The 18,414-nt window shown below is 39.6% G+C and overlaps 3 protein-coding genes across 8 annotated transcripts; all 3 read left to right on the top strand.

Moving 5' to 3' along the window:
• The first annotated feature begins 1,076 nt into the window (after positions 1 to 1,076).
• LOC101164904 lies at positions 1,077 to 6,593 on the top strand. Of its 6 annotated transcripts, XM_023959885.1 has the most exons (8): positions 1,129 to 1,165; positions 2,338 to 2,381; positions 3,722 to 3,805; positions 3,943 to 3,986; positions 4,489 to 4,535; positions 4,618 to 4,991; positions 5,060 to 5,190; positions 5,410 to 6,593. In XM_023959885.1, the coding sequence occupies exons 5-8, from the start codon at positions 4,493 to 4,495 to the stop codon at positions 5,477 to 5,479; spliced, it is 618 nt and encodes a 205-aa protein (XP_023815653.1). In that variant the 5' UTR covers positions 1,129 to 1,165; positions 2,338 to 2,381; positions 3,722 to 3,805; positions 3,943 to 3,986; positions 4,489 to 4,492; the 3' UTR covers positions 5,480 to 6,593. The 6 variants fall into 6 exon arrangements, with proteins under 6 accessions (XP_023815649.1, XP_023815650.1, XP_023815653.1 ...); XM_023959886.1 differs by lacking the exon at positions 3,943 to 3,986; XM_023959884.1 differs by lacking the exon at positions 3,943 to 3,986 and having other exon boundaries at positions 4,486 to 4,535.
• A 1,383-nt stretch (positions 6,594 to 7,976) lies between these two features.
• On the top strand, positions 7,977 to 10,956 carry LOC111948207. The gene is made up of 5 exons (XM_023960042.1): positions 7,977 to 8,134; positions 8,234 to 8,256; positions 8,346 to 8,460; positions 8,541 to 8,717; positions 9,192 to 10,956. The coding sequence occupies exons 1-5, from the start codon at positions 8,132 to 8,134 to the stop codon at positions 9,822 to 9,824; spliced, it is 951 nt and encodes a 316-aa protein (XP_023815810.1). The 5' UTR covers positions 7,977 to 8,131; the 3' UTR covers positions 9,825 to 10,956.
• Positions 10,957 to 14,311: 3,355 nt separating this feature from the next.
• LOC111948204 lies at positions 14,312 to 17,276 on the top strand. The gene is made up of 5 exons (XM_023960030.1): positions 14,312 to 14,457; positions 14,557 to 14,579; positions 14,669 to 14,783; positions 14,864 to 15,040; positions 15,515 to 17,276. Exons 1-5 carry the CDS (start codon positions 14,455 to 14,457, stop codon positions 16,145 to 16,147), a joined length of 951 nt encoding a protein of 316 aa, XP_023815798.1. The 5' UTR covers positions 14,312 to 14,454; the 3' UTR covers positions 16,148 to 17,276.
• Positions 17,277 to 18,414: the final 1,138 nt, after the last annotated feature.

The raw sequence follows: 18,414 nt of genomic DNA, 5'->3' as shown, positions 1-18,414 counted from the left end.
AGATACAAACAGAACCACTTATGTACAGTCCCAGAAAGGCCCAGCATTCTAAGGCTTTTTAGCAAAATATTATTATCTACTGTATTACAAAAAGGCCCTGAGAATCAGTAGAACTAGGACAGAGCTTCTGTAAGTCAAGTTAGATCTTATGTGAGGGACAATATTCACAAGCAAACTGTTTTTTCTTCTTCCTAAAACTCTGTCGTAAGATTGAAACTTTTCAAAGATATTAATATTTAAAAACTATTTTATTTGGACAAAAATTATATAAAGAATTTAAAATAATTTTAAGTAAAAAGGTTGAGTTTGATCATAATTAAGTATGCTGGGATCTAAGTTACTCTTCTTCAGAAGGTGTCTCTGTACTGTTTCTAAGGCAGTGGGGAAAACTTCTGTCTGAAAACAGCAATTTACTATATTTAAAAGCTCAAACTCAAAGAAACAATTATACGTTTAAAATGTGACAGTTGTACCTGTTGTGTAGGATTTGGGACAAGGAGAAAACTCCACCTAATAACAGGTTGAAACTCTCCTGTTTCCTCTAATCAGAACAATTCTTTAAATTCATTAAAATCAACAATTATCAGATTAAAAGTTAGATTTAATAGTATGATTTTTTTTTAAAGTAGTCTGTAAAGCTTTCAGGCATGATCTGAGGCTGTCATGATGGACTTCAAGTTTAGTTTAGTTTAGTTTAAATATCTATTATTTTAAACGAAATCTGATATTTTTGTGTTACAGGTTAGAAAACTTTCTGCTTGTTCAATAACTTTTAGTAAAACTGTTGTCCCTAAAAACAAACCTGTTCTTTCGAGATTAACTGCGTCATTTCGAATGTGATATAGTTCAGCTATGTTGTTATCAAGACCTCTGGGACATTCAAATTGTCTCGCGACACTAAGGTCTAACATGTTTTTTAAAGAGTCTTTTCGATTCATAGAAGAAGGTTTGTAGTGTGTAAACACATTTGAAAGTGGTTTCCATTAAAGAAATGCGTTTTCCCCTCATAGTTGATGGGTACTTGTTGACTTCTCTCTGTAATCTTTGTTAAACATTAATGTGTGACGACAAAGGGAGTGGCGACTCGAGTGGAATTTACCAACTGCCACGAGCGCGGAAGCTCATTTCTATCCGAACGCAGAGCGAGGCTTCATCCTTAATTCAGGTAAATATGCTATTTGGTGTATTTGTTTTTTTTTTCCTTTAGTAAAACTTAGATTTTTAACAACCTTTATCTTTCTATAGATTGTTAGGATCCATACTTGAGGAAAATCGGTCGCAAAATTTACAAAAACTGATTTGACGCAGTAGACATTTTAATTCTTTCTTTCTTTTCTATTTTAACTTCCAAAGGTTTTGCCGTACTATCGTTAATATCGTACCGTAATATCGTTAAAAAGTGTGGCAGTTTTCTCATTTTGGAGTGCTCCTAGGTCAGAAATAGGTCTGAGCAGTTTAAGTTTCGTTTCAGCGGAAGCGAAGAACAAAGAAAGGGTTGGGTAACTCAATAACAGGCGGAGGGATACCATCATGTTATCTGGCTAAATGCAGAACTACTTTAGTAAACGTTTCCATATTCTGCTAACTTAAACAAACATGAAAAAAAGAGAACTTCAAAATAAATTAGATCGAATTTTATTAAAATATGTTTTTTTAATTATTTGAGTAAGGTTAAATAGATAAAATTTAAGTGAAAAATATTTTTTAACTGTTTAAGAACACAAAGTCAGAAATCAAATAGTTAAGATGTTGTGAACTGCATTTAAACTTTAACTAATTCGTTTTTTTTTTTATTTCAGAAATGTAAGCCGTTCCTCGCTTTCAGTTCTTCCGTCAAAAAATTACTAAAAAAAGAACTCAATATACAAGTGACAGATAAGATCCAGACTACTATTATCTTGTATTCAAATATGTTGGAAATGAAGTTGGTTGTAAATTTATATTTATTATGTTTAATAAAGTTTCACCAAATTTGAGTTTTACTACCAAAAACCTATTTAACCACTAATTAAAGAATGACATAAATACAATACAGTTAATGTTTGAAATGAAGACAGCAGTCACTACTATCAAGGAATGTTTTTATAGGCTGTATAAAGTAGAGTTAAAGAATCAAGCAAGTCTCAAAGTTGAAAAGAGTTGATGGTCATAAAAGGAGTAAATACAAAATTAAAGTTCAAATCCTTGGAGTAACAGAGTCTAAGAGAAAATTTGACCAAATAAAAATGACAGAGAGCACAATCAAAAGTTCACTTGCAGCAATATTATTTAATTTTTCCACACTGATACTTGGTGTGGAAAAATACTGAATTCAGTGCTTTGATCGTCTTTTTCCAGTTGCAGAATTAAGGAATGGAGAAAACCTCAGCCCGCTGTCATTCGTAAGTACTGCTTTTCTGTTCCGCCTTTAGGCAAAGTGGATAAAACTTGTCTAAACGTGGCTGTGTTGATGACTCACTTCTTTTAAATGTTCTGACATCTGCTGTGCATCAGCGTCTGACTCATTACTGGAGCCACAAACGCTCCTCGGTGAAATAACAGAAACGAAAATAATGATCATTAAAAAAGACAGAATGTTGGCGTCAGCCCGTCGGGAACAGAACTCCTAGACCGTGTGCTGCGCAGGAACATACGTGCTCGCCCGCATTTTGGGAGTTTCCGTAGCAACCAGAAAATTGAGGGGATTAATGGGAGCAGCTAGAGACCTTGAGACTTGCTAAGATCAGCCGCTACATGAACTTCCAGGTGAAGGGCAGATCCTCTGGGGGAGGGGGATGTCTTTCCCTCTGTGACACATACCACAAGTGTCTTGGACGATGGTTGTGACTTTTTTCTACCGGTGTGAAATGGATAAACCCGCAGTCATAGATATCTCTGGCAAGTCGTTTTGAGGTCAGTAGCTTTGAAAAGTTGCGTCTCTCCCTCTGGATAAGTCAGAACTTGTCTACGAGCGAGTGCACTTTGGAAGAATCCTCTTGGTGAAGGTCCAGTCAGTATCTGGGACACAACTGGACGTCTACAGTCGCCTGAAGACCAACAGCAATATTTGAAAGACAGAGTTTCCCTCTTGGAGGACACACGGGAAAGATCTAGGCAGTCATTTCATGGTTGGTGTGCATTAGGAAGCTGATGTGGACTAGTCGCTGACATCTAATGACTGCTCTCTGGAGGCCAATCTGCAAGGAGAACCTAATCTATGCTGAGAATTTAAGATGTGACGTCTTTGATCCTCCAGTGTTGGTTGCATGTAAGGAAAGAGCTGGTTTGGAGGGAGAATGAAGCTTCTGATTAAAGATCTTCCTGAAGATGGAGAACGGGTGATGCCTAAGTGCAACCTTTCTGCTCTCCGCCTGCGTGTTTTGTAAATGTTGGCTCTAGCGGGACCGGTGAGATCATCAGTGGAAATGGGATTTTTAGAAAACTTCCTGTCTGCCCGGCCTCATTTATGCCCATTGTAAAGCGGAGCTGCAGCAGCTGTTGGTGCAGTTTGGACACCTGTCTTCAAGCGCTGTATCTGAACCCTGACGGACCACCTCCCAGTGCTGCTCAGTCCAACGTGTGGTTCTGGTGTTTCCGGGCTTTTGGACTCCTAGACTTCAGCTGCAAAACCCTCCCACTGTCAGCACGTAGATGTCATGAAGGTTACAAACAAGATGGACGGTAAAGGTCAACTCCCACCATCTCCGTTGAACTACAGCTGTAAACTATCACTCTTCACCAGGACCGGATGGAACAGAGTCGATACCATGACACCCCCCCCCGAGAAAGGAAAAGGGCGGGACATCCCAACGCAGGGTTGACGGCGGTATGGAACCTGTTCCTGTTTTATGCGTTTGTTCCTGTCTGCTTTAGACTCAACACGTTTCTGGTTCCCAAAGTTTCTGAAAGGAGACTTTGGGAAGGCAGATCCGTGTTGGTTCAGGTTGAACTGTTTCCCAACAGTGACGGGGCGTCCAAACGTCTGCAGAGGACCTCTTTGCTGGAAGGTGACGCTTTTCACTGCCAATTACACCTTCTGCTGCTGTGGTTTCTAAAGTCTCTGTTCACCAAAACTGTCAAAGCTTAAAAGAAAAGAATAGATTATTTCAGTGACAAAATGTTTTTCATCTCTGTCAATAAACCTTTTGTTTTTGTCTGTTTTTTCTTCTTCTTTTAAATCTCAAATAAAATGTAAAGTCACGGAGAGATTGGTGTGCGATCGGTGTTCACACAACCCCCCCCCCCTAAAAAATCCCCCAGATCCGATCGGGATCAATATCGGCGGTGAATTAAACGGGCGCCGTCCAGAAGATGTACCGACATTTCCACGTATGATGAAGAATCGTGACGCTGCGGTTTGAAAGATTTTTTTCCTCAAAGACGAAAACAGAGAAATGTAAAGAAGAAAAACGAAAAGAAAAAAAACAACAAAGCAATGTAAAGAAGAAAAACGAACCAAAACCTATTAAGGTAACTTCAAAATAAAGTGCAACCCTTTTTTTTTAGCAGAACAATGGCCACCATGTCTTCGTTCCCTCAGTGCAATGGCATCACTGGTAAGCTGCACGCAAAGATCAATTCTACGATTTCTGCCTCTGAGCGTCTGAACTTCATGGTTTTGTGCTTTTGTATTTGAAGGGCCCAAATACCGCGACTGGGTGTCAAACACAATCTGCAACAAAAGAAATAAGACCTTCCAGCTGAACAGTCCAGACGGTGCAACACTAACCGTGGGGGTCCTGGATGACACCAAGTGCAACGCTGCAGACCTGAACGCGTGGGGGAAGTTCTTCCTGCCCACCACAGTTCAGATGCAGGTGGTGGGTTATGTGGAGGGCAGCCCGTACCCCTGTGACCAGCTCGTCCTGATGACCTGTGAGGACAAGAAGTTCTACGGCTACGACGGAGACGAGCTCCACCTGGTGGCTCCAAGTCTGGAGCATCTGTGCCAAGTCGGGGTAGACTACCCCGCTTCCAGAAGCTTTTACAGAGGGGAGGCCTTTAAACACACGGTGAGAAATTCTCCTCTCCTCCATGATCTTTGTTTCAGTTTTTTTATTAAAACTTGGTTTGCCTTTAGACCAGCGAGGAGTGGGATGAGCTGAGGAAGGGTCCCGTGGGAAAGAGGCTAGACAAAGAGCATCACCAGCTGGTATCAAAACACAAAGACAGTTTCCTGAAAAACCTGCGACTCGGCGCAGAGAAGCGGAGGTGGGTGTTCTATCCGACCATCGTTTGTTCTTCAACTCAACAAACCTGAATTGTAAAGTTTCTTTAAATGGAATGTGTTTTTAATTTCACCAAACCTTCATCTGCCACAGACTAGACAGAAAATCTGTAATCGTCATGAAAATCCTGCCGGTTTGTGGTTCCGTCAGGATGGTGATGCTGTGACGCCACGCCGTCCTGAGCGTTTTCTCTCCTTTGCAGGTGTCACCAGCAGCACGGCCCCATCCTCTCCGACGCCGTGCTCAGACAGCTGCAGAACGGCGGGGCCTGAGAGCGCCCGGATCAAAAACCAACTGTGTGCATGCTGCTGTCCGAGCAAATCTGAAAAAAGCTTTTTCAGATTTCTCCACAAGACTGCAGTCAACTATGCATCAAAGCACTGCCTCTCCCCCCATTTATCATGTTAGATTATTGTAGTAACTAAGTAATTGGATATCTATAAATAGGTTTGATCAACCAGTTAGTAGACAAAGTAGATAATGGGGAAGTTAAACATAAAAAATAGAAATAAGTTGAAAAGGTTAGTAAAATATTGTGAGGACAGTGATGATGCAGACTGTAGTGGCCCGTCTTCAGCTGTGGAGAGTGGAGCGAGACGAGTTCAGCAATGCATGCTGGGAAACCTCTGCTGCTGCTTAAGAGCAGTCATATGTCTGAGCAGCAGTTTAGGTAGCAGACCGACCTTCAAGAACCTGAAGTTGGCGCCTGATTTGTAGCTTCTAATTTGATGGTTAAGGGAAATGTTAAGACTAAGATTTAATAAAACGAAGTTAATGATGTGTCAAAACTCAATAAAAGGACAAATACATTTTTTTTCATATGGTAAAGTTAACCTTAAACTTAAGTTCTTAAAATACTTGTCTGTTTAAAATGAAGACACTGATTTAACATTACATAATGGTGAAATATTTAACCCTTAACTTTCCCCTTAACTTTCAGAGCAGAAACAAGAATTGTTGCTACAAAAAATTAGCAGCAGTTCAAAAAAAGGTTTGACAAGCTGCAGTCATTCAATATTTGACACTAAATTAAAATAATACATTTATGTTTAAATATTAAACAAACACAGAAAATGAAAAAATATCAACTCAAACTTGAGTTCTGACAAGAGTCAGAATGCAACTTTGAGTTTAAGCTTTTTAAAATGTTTTTTTCCCATGATTTCAGAAAAAGTCTGTTACTTTAAATCCTTGACTAAATCTAGTTAAAAGGAGTAAAAAGATAGAAATTCAGTTTACATTTTTATGTGACTAAAATCTATAATGTAAATAAAATAAAAGCAAAAAAGTAAGATTTCAACGTAAATAATGTAATTAGTTTGTGTAAAGTTTGTCTCCACAGTTTTAAAATGAAGCTGCTGATTAAAAGAAACTTTTTCCTAAAAACTTTTGTGTCCTTGTTTTGTGTGGAACTGAACATGAACCAGAATCCATCAGACATTTTTCAGTCTCCGTTTCTGTAACAGGAAGTTCTGCAGCACAGAGAAGCAGAACTCGTGTTCTTCCAAGTTCCTGAATTCCTGGTTGAAGATGATTCTGACACAAAGACTTCTAGGCTGATTTTCAGCTGTTATCAACTTGTTTGCACTCAGATCCTGAATGTATTCAGCTCACAGCATCTGAAGCTCTTTCTCACGTGGACTCATGATGAGCTTCAACCAACACCGGTGTGAACCGCTCTGAAAACAGAACCCCTCCTCACTTCATATGTGAGCTCTGCAGAACAGAAAAACCAGAGCAGAAAATCAAGCACAACACATTTTTTCAGGATTTAGTCACTAAAGTAAACAAAAAACCTCATTGGAGACTAAATGGAGGACAGTTCTTCACATCCCTACAGAACTGTGTGTCATGTCTGAGTTCTGTAGCTTCAGGGTGGAACAACATTTCAGATTCTGAAGTCACAGCACAGAATGGTCCTAAATGAAACCAGGTTAAGCCATGAGGAGCTGGTAGAGATCTCTGTGATGACCAAGCACCAACCTGGAAGAGATGCTCCTAGAACAAAATCTATTCTCTGCAGTTCCTGAAGAACCCTCAAACTCCCAAAGGTAGAGGAGCTGAGTGTTGTAAAGATTAGAGACCTCCTGGAGGAGCCAGGACATGACAGAAACATAAGGAATTCCTAAAACCTTTAGATCCCATCTATGAGATCAAGATTTAATTCATTAAACACAACTTTTTGAAATTTCCTCTAAAATGAACAAAGATGTGAGTTTGGTATCAAAAACAATGTAAATTCTTACATTAAAACTAAAACCATGATGCTCCCACCTCCGTGTCTGATGTATAACAGCACTCACCTGCTTTTGGTTCAGAGAAATCAGCTGTTTAATTCTGAAATATGTTTCACTTTGGGACCACTTCTAACCCTCAAACACTTAAACACAGACCAGGACAGGATTTTAGCTGTTTATCTGACCTGAGCAGCAAAACATTCAAGAGACAAATAAAAAAAAGACCAATTCTACTGAAATGAACGAGTCATCATTGTCTTAAGTTTTGTTTTCACTGTAAAACAAAACTGAACTGTGAACCAGAACTAACTAACCTGCAGAGGACTTTAGTTGTAGCTCTGCTGTCAGACCTTCAGTCATATCATCAACCATAAAACAAGTCTTTTATTTTTTGGCATATTTTCCTTTTCCAAACAGTTTCCGTAACTTGACACCGAGCAGACTTGACTTTTTCTACCCCAGAGCCTTCTCTCTTTTGCCCCGCCTTGTGTAGCCGGGGAACTTCCTGCTTTGTTTAAACTTGTGCACTGAAACCAGTCAATGATTGAAGGATTCAGAGGCGGAGACAAAACTTCAAACCTTCATTTACTGTGAAACGTTTTCAATTGAAGCTCCGAGTCGACTAACTTCAGACACACCAGAGAAAACTTCAGAGAAAAGTAAAATTTTATCTAAAAGGACAACACAATGGTGAGCAGCATCTTTCATCTGTTATAACCTTTTAACACAATTTTCATCTTCCATGTTCCACATATTTATAACCTTTCCTCTATCCATCTTTTGCTTTAGGCGGACGAAGAGGAAGAAAAACAGTGAGTTGATAGATTTCCTGACCTATTCTTCCATAATCTGCTGTAGAACGTCGTAGTTAGACCAGATTCCTGAAATGTTTTCATTGCAGGATTGAATATCTGTCAGATGGAGAGGTTTTCAGGAGGAATGCCTTCATCCTCATAACCACGATGGTTGATCTGAATAACCTGACTCGGCAGGACACGTCCATGTTGGTGGATGAGGTGGGTTTTAATGGAACCATGATCAAGCAAGACTAAAAAATAGGAAATGATGCGTTTCTGTGTTTTCCTTCAATTCCTAGATTCTTCACTGCCTGTTTTTTCTGGGACTGATCAACTCTCCACCGTTTTCACCACGAAATCTCCTGGGTGATGATGACGACACATTGGAATATTTGGAGAATGAATACCCTGAACCCTTCCGACTTTATTCCACTCAACTTCCCAGGAGGAGTCCTTTTTCCTGTTTGCTAGACATGGTAGGATATTCTCTGATGATTGAATAATTCTTCATGAGGTTTCTGTCTTTTTTTCCTGACAGATAACAGTAGATAGAAAGTTAAACAAACATCTTTGAAACTTTTTTCTTCTTCATATTTGGTGTTTTAGACCTCTAAGTAACAGATAGAAGATCTTTGTTTCTACTTCTGCTGTATTGGTAGTCCAGCAGGATCACAAACATTACCTGCGTCACACCTTCCTGGAGTCCCTCCTACTTCAGGAGGCCTTTCTAGAAAAATGAAACTAAACTCGAGTCAGCAAATCAAAATGGCTTCTGAGCGCATCAGAGAACTTTGACAGCTTTAAGCTTTTACATAATCATTTAATAATTCGGACTTCCGACTCCAATAACAGGAGCTACATATAGTGGATTGAAAAATACTGGATTTTAATGTCAGGAAGTCTTCTGGATGGTGATGTTTTTGCTCACATCTGGATCCTTTTTCCAACAGGTTGTCCGTCTTTACGGACAAGAAAAAGAAGACCTGATTAAAGACAGACTCCAGACTGTCGTTCTTCAAATGAAAGAAAGAACTTCTTCCCAGATTTTGTTCTCCTCCACCATCTGCGTCTCTCAGATGTGCGATTCCTGCAGATATTATGGGGTCTCCATGTCCACGCGTGGTCGTCCTGCTGGAGAAATACTGGTTGCTGCGTCCTGTTTTGGTTACTGGCATAGATTAGCATCCGATGCTGTAATGACATATTATCCAGATAAACAAAAAAAGTTATATTTTAGTAGAAATATCCAGCTACCCTCCAATGTTAAATGTGAGGCTTTCAATATCAGTGAAGGAAGACCGATGGATCCTTGCAGATCTTGCAGTGATTTGTTTGGTTTAAACACGACTGAAAGAAAGCGTTGGGCACACGGCGGCTGTGCTGAGGTTGAGAGTCTGAGCAATTTGTTTAAAGAGGAATCGCAAGTTATGGAGCAGCTGAGACCAGAAGAAAATGTTCCTGAAGAAAACAGGCGGAGAGCTAAAATGAGAGTTTTTAATTATCTTAAACAGGAGCTGAAAAAGTTTGACAAATTTAAATGGGATGGTAAAATTTACCCTGACCTGAATCCAAACAAAATTTAATCTAGACAAGCGTTCAGAAAAATTATAAACAATTAAATGTGATGATAATATTGTTTGAATCCAACCGTGTAACTTTTGGTAGAAAACCTCTATGTAAAACTACTTTAAAATAATTGAAAAGTTGATGTTAATAGGTTGAGTGGTCGACCTGTGATCAGTGGATCCCGGTTGCTGGGTTGGGTCTTTTAAGAAGGTTGGGGGTCAGAGACCAAAAGTGGACTTACAAATCGTGAAGTCAAAGCAGACTTCGAGCTGAGGTTCAGCCTCACTTTGAGCTTTTTATCGTCTCAATCATGCATGTTCAGATGTAGAGTAGCTACTTTGTGCCTTCATCTGGAACAGTCTTCTGTCTCGTTCAGAATGCCAGAGTTTGGACCAGAAAAAGTGACCAAATCATTCCCGCTCTCAGGACTTTGCATTGACAAATAGTTGTTGTTGTTGTTTATCTTTCAGCATATCCCTTCAGGGGTCGCCACAGTGAATCAGCTTTCACTGATTCACAGGTGGTTAGGGAGAGAGTTTTACGCCGGATGCCCTTCCTGATACAACTCTGAATTTTAACCGGGCTAGGGACAGGCACAGAGGGACCAAGATTTGGCCCCCCTTGTGTCTACATAGTTAGGTAGTAGCGCGAAGGGTCTTGCTTAAAGACCCACACTGGATAAAGCTCATTGTGGCCCCTGGGAATCGAACCCTGGGCCTGAGCCATTCTAACAGCGCTGTTTAGAATTGACTTTAAAGTGCTGCTGATAGTTTTGTGGGGCCTAGATTACTCCATTGGTGGATCACAATTACAGCCTTGAAAAGCACTTTGAATGTTAATCACTGTTTACCATTTGTTCTTGATTAATTACTAAATGTTAATTGGTGTATACTTATTTAGCGCTTTACAACCTTCTTGGAAGGCCTCAAGCGGTTTACAGTCATACATTCACACACACACACAATCACACACTAGTAATAGTTGGTGCAAAAAATTGTTTTTCCTTCCTGTATCGGTTCATTGCCAAATATTTTCTGTATTAGTTCACAGAGTATTTTGTTTAACTGAAATCAGCAAATCCATGTGTTTTTGAATCATTGATTGTTTTTCTTTTGTCAATCTGTACAATAAATGATTGATTAAACCTTTTCTCTGTGCATTTTGTGTATTTTTTCTGAAGACATTTCAGAATTTATTCTTTGTCTTGAGTTCTATAGTTCTGCTTTTGATTTAAACGGATCCTTTCTCCCACAATGCATCTAACCCACATCATTTATGAAAGATGTGGGTTTCATGGAAAGATTTCATGTAATCCACGGACACCAGTGAAGATCACAAATCATTGAACAAAAAAGGTTCAGCGAACTGTAGTGGGTCTAGATAATAATAATAATAATAATAATAATCCATTTTATTTAAAGCGCCTTTCACAAAACTCAAGGACACTGTACAGACAAAGGTTAAAAATAGACATTAAAAGCACAATAAATATAAATATAAAAGACAAGAATCGAAGGTGAATCAAGAAGGGAAGGCAGAAATAAACAGATGAGTTTTGAGTTTTGATCTGAATGTTGAAAGAGAGTTTATGTTACGGAGGTCAGGAGGGAGGGAATTCCAGAGTTTGGGAGCAGAGCAGCTGAAGGCTCTGCTTCCCATGGTGACAAGACGGGCCGGAGGAACAGAGAGCTGAACAGAGGAGGAGGACCGAAGAGAACGAGAGGGGGTTTTAATATGGATGAGGTCGGAGAGGTAAGGAGGAGCCAGGTTATGGAGGGCCTTAAAGGTGAACAGGAGGAGTTTGAATTGGATTCTGGAAGTTATGGGAAGCCAGTGCAGCTGGTGGAGAACCGGGGTGATATGACTGAAGGAGGGGGATCTGGAGATGATGCGGGCAGCTGTGTTCTGGACCAGTTGGAGCTTATTGAGGGTTTTTTGGGGGAGACCAAAGAGGAGAGAATTACAGTAGTCTAAACGGGAAGTGACCAGACTGTGGAGCAGGATAGAAGCAGAGGGGACAGTGAGGGAGGGGCGTAGACGATTAATATTAATGTTACGTAGATGGAAATGTGCTGACCGAGTAATGTCATTGATGTGGGACTGAAAAGATAAGGAGCTATCTAGGATGACACCCAGACTCTTCACCTGAGGGGAGGGGGAGACAGAAGATGAATCAATGGAAAGAGTAACACTTTTGCTTTTGAGAGGGTGGATTTCCAACCGACGAGAAGTAGCTCGGTTTTATCACTATTGAGTTTAAGAAGGTTTGAGGTGAACCAGTTTTTGATTTCAGATAGACAGGAGTGGAGGGAGGAGGGTGGAAGAGAGGAGTCAGGTCTACTTGATACATAGAGCTGGGTGTCATCCGCAAAACAGTGAAAATTAACATTAAATTTACGGAAAATATTGCCAAGGGGTAGAAGATAAGTAATGAAAAGAAGAGGACCAAGGACAGAACCTTGGGGGACACCAGAAAAGACAGAGATGACCCAACTCCCAATGTTAAAGTGCCTAGGATAGCACAAGGGTTACAGCAGTAACTTAAAAGATTAAGATTCAATAAAATGAAGTTGCTGATGTGTCAAAACTCAATAAAAGGACAAATAAGAATTTCTTTTTAAGCAAAGCTAAACTCAAACTTAAGGTCTGAAAATACGTTATCTAATATTAAATCAGGAAGACACTGATTTGACATTAGATAATGGTGATATATTTAACCCTTAACTTTCCCCTTAACTGTCAGAGCAGAAACAAGAATTGTTGCTACCTAAAATTAGCAGCAGCTTTAAAAGATTTTCTGACAAGCAGCAGCCATTCAACATTTGCAAGTCAATTAAAATTAAAATATATTTATGTTTAAGAAATATTAAACAAACACACAGAAAATGAAAAAACGTAAACTAAAACTTGCGTTCCGACCCTTGTCAGAACGCAAGTTTTTATTTTCCAAAGATTTTAGAAAAAAGTCTTTTACTTTAAATCTTTGATCACAATCTCCACTCAAAAGGAGTAAAAAGACAGAAATTCATTGTATATATTTATGTGACTTTAATGTATAGAGTGTGGTAAATAAAATGTAAAAACGTAAAAAACTTTTGTGTCCTTCTTTTTGTGTGGAACTGAACATGAACCAGAATCCATCAGACATTTTTCAGTCTCCGTTTCTGTAACAGGAAGTTCTGCAGCACAGAGAAGCAGAACTCGTGTTCTTCCAAGTTCCTGAATTCCTGGTTGAAGATGATTCTGACACAAAGACTTCTAGGCTGATTTTCAGCTGTTATCAACTTGTTTGCACTCAGATCCTGAATGTATTCAGCTCACACCATCTGAAGCTCTTTCTCACGTGGACTCATGATGAGCTTCAACCAACACCGGTGTGAACCGCTCTGAAAACAGAACCCCTCCTCACTTCATATGTGAGCTCTGCAGAACAGAAAAACCAGAGCAGAGAATCAAGAACCACATAAAGCAGAAAGAACAAGTTTTTTCAGGATTTAGTCACTAAAGTAAACAAAAAACCTAATTGGAGATTGAATGGAGGACAGTTCTTCACATCCCTACAGAACTGTGTGTCATGTCTGGGTTCTGTAGCTTCAGGGTGGAACAACATTTCAGATTCTGAAGTCACAGCACAGAATGGTCCTAAATGAAACCAGGTTAAACCATGAGGACCTGGTAGAGATCTCTGTGATGACCAAGCCCCAACCTGGAAGAGATGCTCCTAGAACAAAATCTGATCTCTGCAGTTCCTGAAGAACCCTCAAAATCCCAAAGGTAGAGGAGCTGAGTGTTGTAAAGATTAGAGACCTCCTGGAGAAGCCAGGAGATGACAGAAACATAAGGAAATCCTAAAACCTTTAGATCCCATCTATGAGATCAAGATTTAATTCATTAAACACAGCTTTTTGAAATTTCCTCTAAAATGAACAAAGATGTGAGTTTGGTATCAAAAACAATGTAAATTCTTACATTAAAACTAAAACCATGATGCTCCCACCTCCGTGTCTGACGTATAACAGCACTCACCTGCTTTTGGTTCAGAGAAATCAGCTGTTTAATTCTGAAATATGTTTCACTTTGGGACCACTTCTAACCCTCAAACACTTAAACACAGACCAGGACAGGATTTTAGCTGTTTATCTGACCTGAGCAGCAAAACATTCAAGAGACAAATAAAAAAAAGACAAATTCTACTGAAATGAACGAGTCATCATTGTCTTAAGTTTTGTTTTCACTGTAAAACAAAACTGAACTGTGAACCAGAACTAACTAACCTGCAGAGGACTTTAGTTGTAGCTCTGCTGTCAGACCTTCAGTCATATCATCAACAATAAAACAAGTCTTTTATTTTTTGGCATATTTTCCTTTTCCAAACAGTTTCCGTAACTTGACACCGAGCAGACTTGACTTTTTCTACCCCAGAGCCTTCTCTCTTTTGCCCCGCCTTGTGTAGCCGGGGAACTTCCTGCTTTGTTTAAACTTGTGCACTGAAACCAGTCAATGATTGAAGGATTCAGAGGCGGAGACAAAACTTCAAACCTTCATTTACTGTGAAACGTTTTCAATTGAAGCTCTGAGTCGACTAACTTCAGACACACCAGAGAAAACTTCAGAAAAAAGTAAAATTTTATCTAAAAGGACAACACAATGGTGAGCAGCATCTTTCATCTGTTATAACCTTTTAACACAATTTTCATCTTCCATGTTCCACATATTTATAACCTTTCCTCTATCCATCTTTTGCTTTAGGCGGACGAAGAGGAAGAAAAACAGTGAGTTGATAGATTTCCTGACCTATTCTTCCATAATCTGCTGTAGAACGTCGTAGTTAGACCAGATTCCTGAAATGTTTTCATTGCAGGATTGAATATCTGTCAGATGGAGAGGTTTTCAGGAGGAATGCCTTCATCCTCATAACCACGATGGTTGATCTGAATAACCTGACTCGGCAGGACACGTCCATGTTGGTGGATGAGGTGGGTTTTAATGGAACCATGATCAAGCAAGACTAAAAAATAGGAAATGATGCGTTTCTGTGTTTTCCTTCAATTCCTAGATTCTTCACTGCCTGTTTTTTCTGGGACTGATCAACTCTCCACCGTTTTCACCACGAAATCTCCTGGGTGATGATGACGACACATTGGAATATTTGGAGAATGAATACCCTGAACCCTTCCGACTTTATTCCACTCAACTTCCCAGGAGGAGTCCTTTTTCCTGTTTGCTAGACATGGTAGGATATTCTCTGATGATTGAATAATTCTTCATGAGGTTTCTGTCTTTTTTTCCTGACAGATAACAGTAGATAGAAAGTTAAACAAACATCTTTGAAACTTTTTTCTTCTTCATATTTGGTGTTTTAGACCTCTAAGTAACAGATAGAAGATCTTTGTTTCTACTTCTGCTGTATTGGTAGTCCAGCAGGATCACAAACATTACCTGCGTCACACCTTCCTGGAGTCCCTCCTACTTCAGGAGGCCTTTCTAGAAAAATGAAACTAAACTAGAGTCAGCAAATCAAAATGGCTTCTGAGCGTATCAGAGAACTTTGACAGCTTTAAGCTTTTACATAATCATTTAATAATTCGGACTTCCGACTCCAATAACAGGAGCTACATATAGTGGATTGAAAAATACTGGATTTTAATGTCAGGAAGTCTTCTGGATGGTGATGTTTTTGCTCACATCTGGATCCTTTTTCCAACAGGTTGTCCGTCTTTACGGACAAGAAAAAGAAGACCTGATTAAAGACAGACTCCAGACTGTCGTTCTTCAAATGAAAGAAAGAACTTCTTCCCAGATTTTGTTCTCCTCCACCATCTGCGTCTCTCAGATGTGCGATTCCTGCAGATATTATGGGGTCTCCATGTCCACGCGTGGTCGTCCTGCTGGAGAAATACTGGTTGCTGCGTCCTGTTTTGGTTACTGGCATAGATTAGCATCCGATGCTGTAATGACATATTATCCAGATAAACAAAAAAAGTTATATTTTAGTAGAAATATCCAGCTACCCTCCAATGTTAAATGTGAGGCTTTCAATATCAGTGAAGGAAGACCGATGGATCCTTGCAGATCTTGCAGTGATTTGTTTGGTTTAGACACGACTGAAAGAAAGCGTTGGGCACACGGCGGCTGTGCTGAGGTTGAGAGTCTGAGCAATTTGTTTAAAGAGGAATCGCAAGTTATGGAGCAGCTGAGACCAGAAGAAAATGTTCCTGAAGAAAACAGGCGGAGAGCTAAAATGAGAGTTTTTAATTATCTTAAACAGGAGCTGAAAAAGTTTGACAAATTTAAATGGGATGGTAAAATTTACCCTGACCTGAATCCAAACAAAATTTAATCTAGACAAGCGTTCAGAAAAATTATAAACAATTAAATGTGATGATAATATTGTTTGAATCCAACCGTGTAACTTTTGGTAGAAAACCTCTATGTAAAACTACTTTAAAATAATTGAAAAGTTGATGTTAATAGGTTGAGTGGTCGACCTGTGATCAGTGGATCCCGGTTGCTGGGTTGGGTCTTTTAAGAAGGTTGGGGGTTAGAGACCAAAAGTGGACTTACAAATCGTGAAGTCAAAGCAGACTTCGAGCTGAGGTTCAGCCTCACTTTGAGCTTTTTATCGTCTCAATCATGCATGTTCAGATGTAGAGTAGCTACTTTGTGCCTTCATCTGGAACAGTCTTCTGTCTCGTTCAGAATGCCAGAGTTTGGACCAGAAAAAGTGACCAAATCATTCCCGCTCTCAGGACTTTGCATTGACAAATAGTTGTTGTTGTTGTTTACCTTACAGCATATCCCTTCAGGGGTCGCCACAGTGAATCAGCTTTCACTGATTCACTGGTGGTTAGGGAGAGAGTTTTACGCCGGATGCCCTTCCTGATACAACTCTGTATTTTAACCGAGCTAGGGACAGGCACAGAGGGACCAAGATTTGGCCCCCCTTGTGTCTACATAGTTAGGTAGTAGCGCGAAGGGTCTTGCTTAAAGACCCACACTGGATAAAGCTCATTGTGGCCCCTGGGAATCAAACCCTGGGCCTGAGCCATTCTAACAGCGCTGTTTAGAATTGACTTTAAAGTGCTGCTGATAGTTTTGTGGGGCCTAGATTACTCCATTGGTGGATCACAATTACAGCCTTGAAAAGCACTTTGAATGTTAATCACTGTTTACCATTTGTTCTTGATTAATTACTAAATGTTAATTGGTGTATACTTATTTAGCGCTTTACAACCTTCTTGGAAGGCCTCAAGCGGTTTACAGTCACACATTCACACACACACACAATCACACACTAGTAATAGTTGGTGCAAAAAATTGTTTTTCCTTCCTGTATCGGTTCATTGCCAAATATTTTCTGTATTAGTTCAGAGTATTTTGTTTCAATAAAATCAGCAAATCCATCTGTTTTTGAACCATTGATTGTTTTTCTAATGTCAATCTATAAAATAAATGATTGATTAAACTTCTCTTTCCATTTTTTTATTTGATTTGAAGACATTTCATGATTTGTTCTTTGTCTTTTTTACATTTTTGGTCTAAATGGATCCTTTCTCCCCCATGCATTTTACCCACATCATTTATGAGAATAACAGAGCAAATATTTAAAGTTTTCTTCTGTGAACAATGATCTTTTAAAAGTAAAAGTCAGCAGTTTATAACAGAAATGTTATCTTATTAACGTCTGGGCTATTTTAACAAACCAGATTAAGTGTTCTCCAATTTCTAAGTGAGGATCAATGAAGTTGTATATTTTAGCAGACCTCTCCAACAATCCTTTTTCCGTGCTTCCAGCGCCCTCTGCTGGTCAAAAGATTCTTTTTGTTGCAGTGATGTTAGAGCAGGGCAGTCGTAAAGATTCAGCAGCAGAACATCACATTCCAAAATTTTAAAAAGGATCAAATCAGATGCATTAAATGATTACACACTTTAGAGTTTTATCTTAGCGCGTGGTCTGCATGGTAGTGTAGTGGTGACCACTCTCGCCTCACAGTGAGAAAGCCTCAGTTCAGATTCTGGCTGTGGTCTTTCCATGTGGACTGTGCAGGTTCGCCTCATGCACGTGTGGGTTTTCTCCCGATCACTCCCGCTTCCTCCCACAGTCCAAAAATTTGCTTCACAGGTTAATTGGTGATTCTGAATCTTCTTTAGTTTTGACTGTGTGCCTGCAACAGACTGGAGACCTGTTCAGAGTGAACCAATTGACTGTAAATGAGAAATAGACAGAGTGAGCGTGACATCACTCATAAATAAGGGTTTAGTCCCAAGTGAATTCAGTTGCCATTTTTTACAATACAGACACCGCCATGTTGGAGCCAGTGATTGGTTTTGAGACAATGTTTCAATAGCAACCACTCTCACCAATCAGGAGTGAGCTTGTTGGAAGGCCACACGCTTACCATTTGAAAGAGAGCTACACAATATCTGAATGTTTAGAACACTGGATATGAGGACCAGTGGGAACCACATACTTTTATTCAGGCATCCGATTAGTCAGTTTATAGCTTGAATAATTTGCATTCAACATATTTATGAAAAATTAAGATTATTAAAAACAGGTGAAAAAAAGCTTCAATCCACAGTACTTCCTGTTTGGAATGCCAAGGG

The sequence above is a fragment of the Oryzias latipes genome, chromosome 11, assembly GCF_002234675.1.
Source record: "Oryzias latipes chromosome 11, ASM223467v1".
In the NCBI taxonomy this organism is placed as follows: domain Eukaryota; kingdom Metazoa; phylum Chordata; class Actinopteri; order Beloniformes; family Adrianichthyidae; genus Oryzias; species Oryzias latipes.
This window is presented reverse-complemented; position numbering and strand designations above follow the sequence as displayed.

Bases quoted from the DNA above. Each gene is read 5' to 3' on its own strand.
- LOC101164904 (XM_023959881.1), top strand. From the start codon at position 2,353: ATGGAGAAAACCTCAGCCCGCTGTCATTC. The intron at 2,382-4,485 runs GTAAGTACTGCT...CTTTTTTTTTAG, and splicing joins ACCTCAGCCCGCTGTCATTC to CAGAACAATGGCCACCATGT. The intron at 4,992-5,059 runs GTGAGAAATTCT...GTTTGCCTTTAG, and splicing joins GGGAGGCCTTTAAACACACG to ACCAGCGAGGAGTGGGATGA.
- LOC111948207 (XM_023960042.1), top strand. The intron at 8,257-8,345 runs GTGAGTTGATAG...TTTTCATTGCAG, and splicing joins GACGAAGAGGAAGAAAAACA to GATTGAATATCTGTCAGATG. The intron at 8,718-9,191 runs GTAGGATATTCT...TTTTTCCAACAG, and splicing joins TTTCCTGTTTGCTAGACATG to GTTGTCCGTCTTTACGGACA.
- LOC111948204 (XM_023960030.1), top strand. The intron at 14,784-14,863 runs GTGGGTTTTAAT...TTCAATTCCTAG, and splicing joins CGTCCATGTTGGTGGATGAG to ATTCTTCACTGCCTGTTTTT. The intron at 15,041-15,514 runs GTAGGATATTCT...TTTTTCCAACAG, and splicing joins TTTCCTGTTTGCTAGACATG to GTTGTCCGTCTTTACGGACA.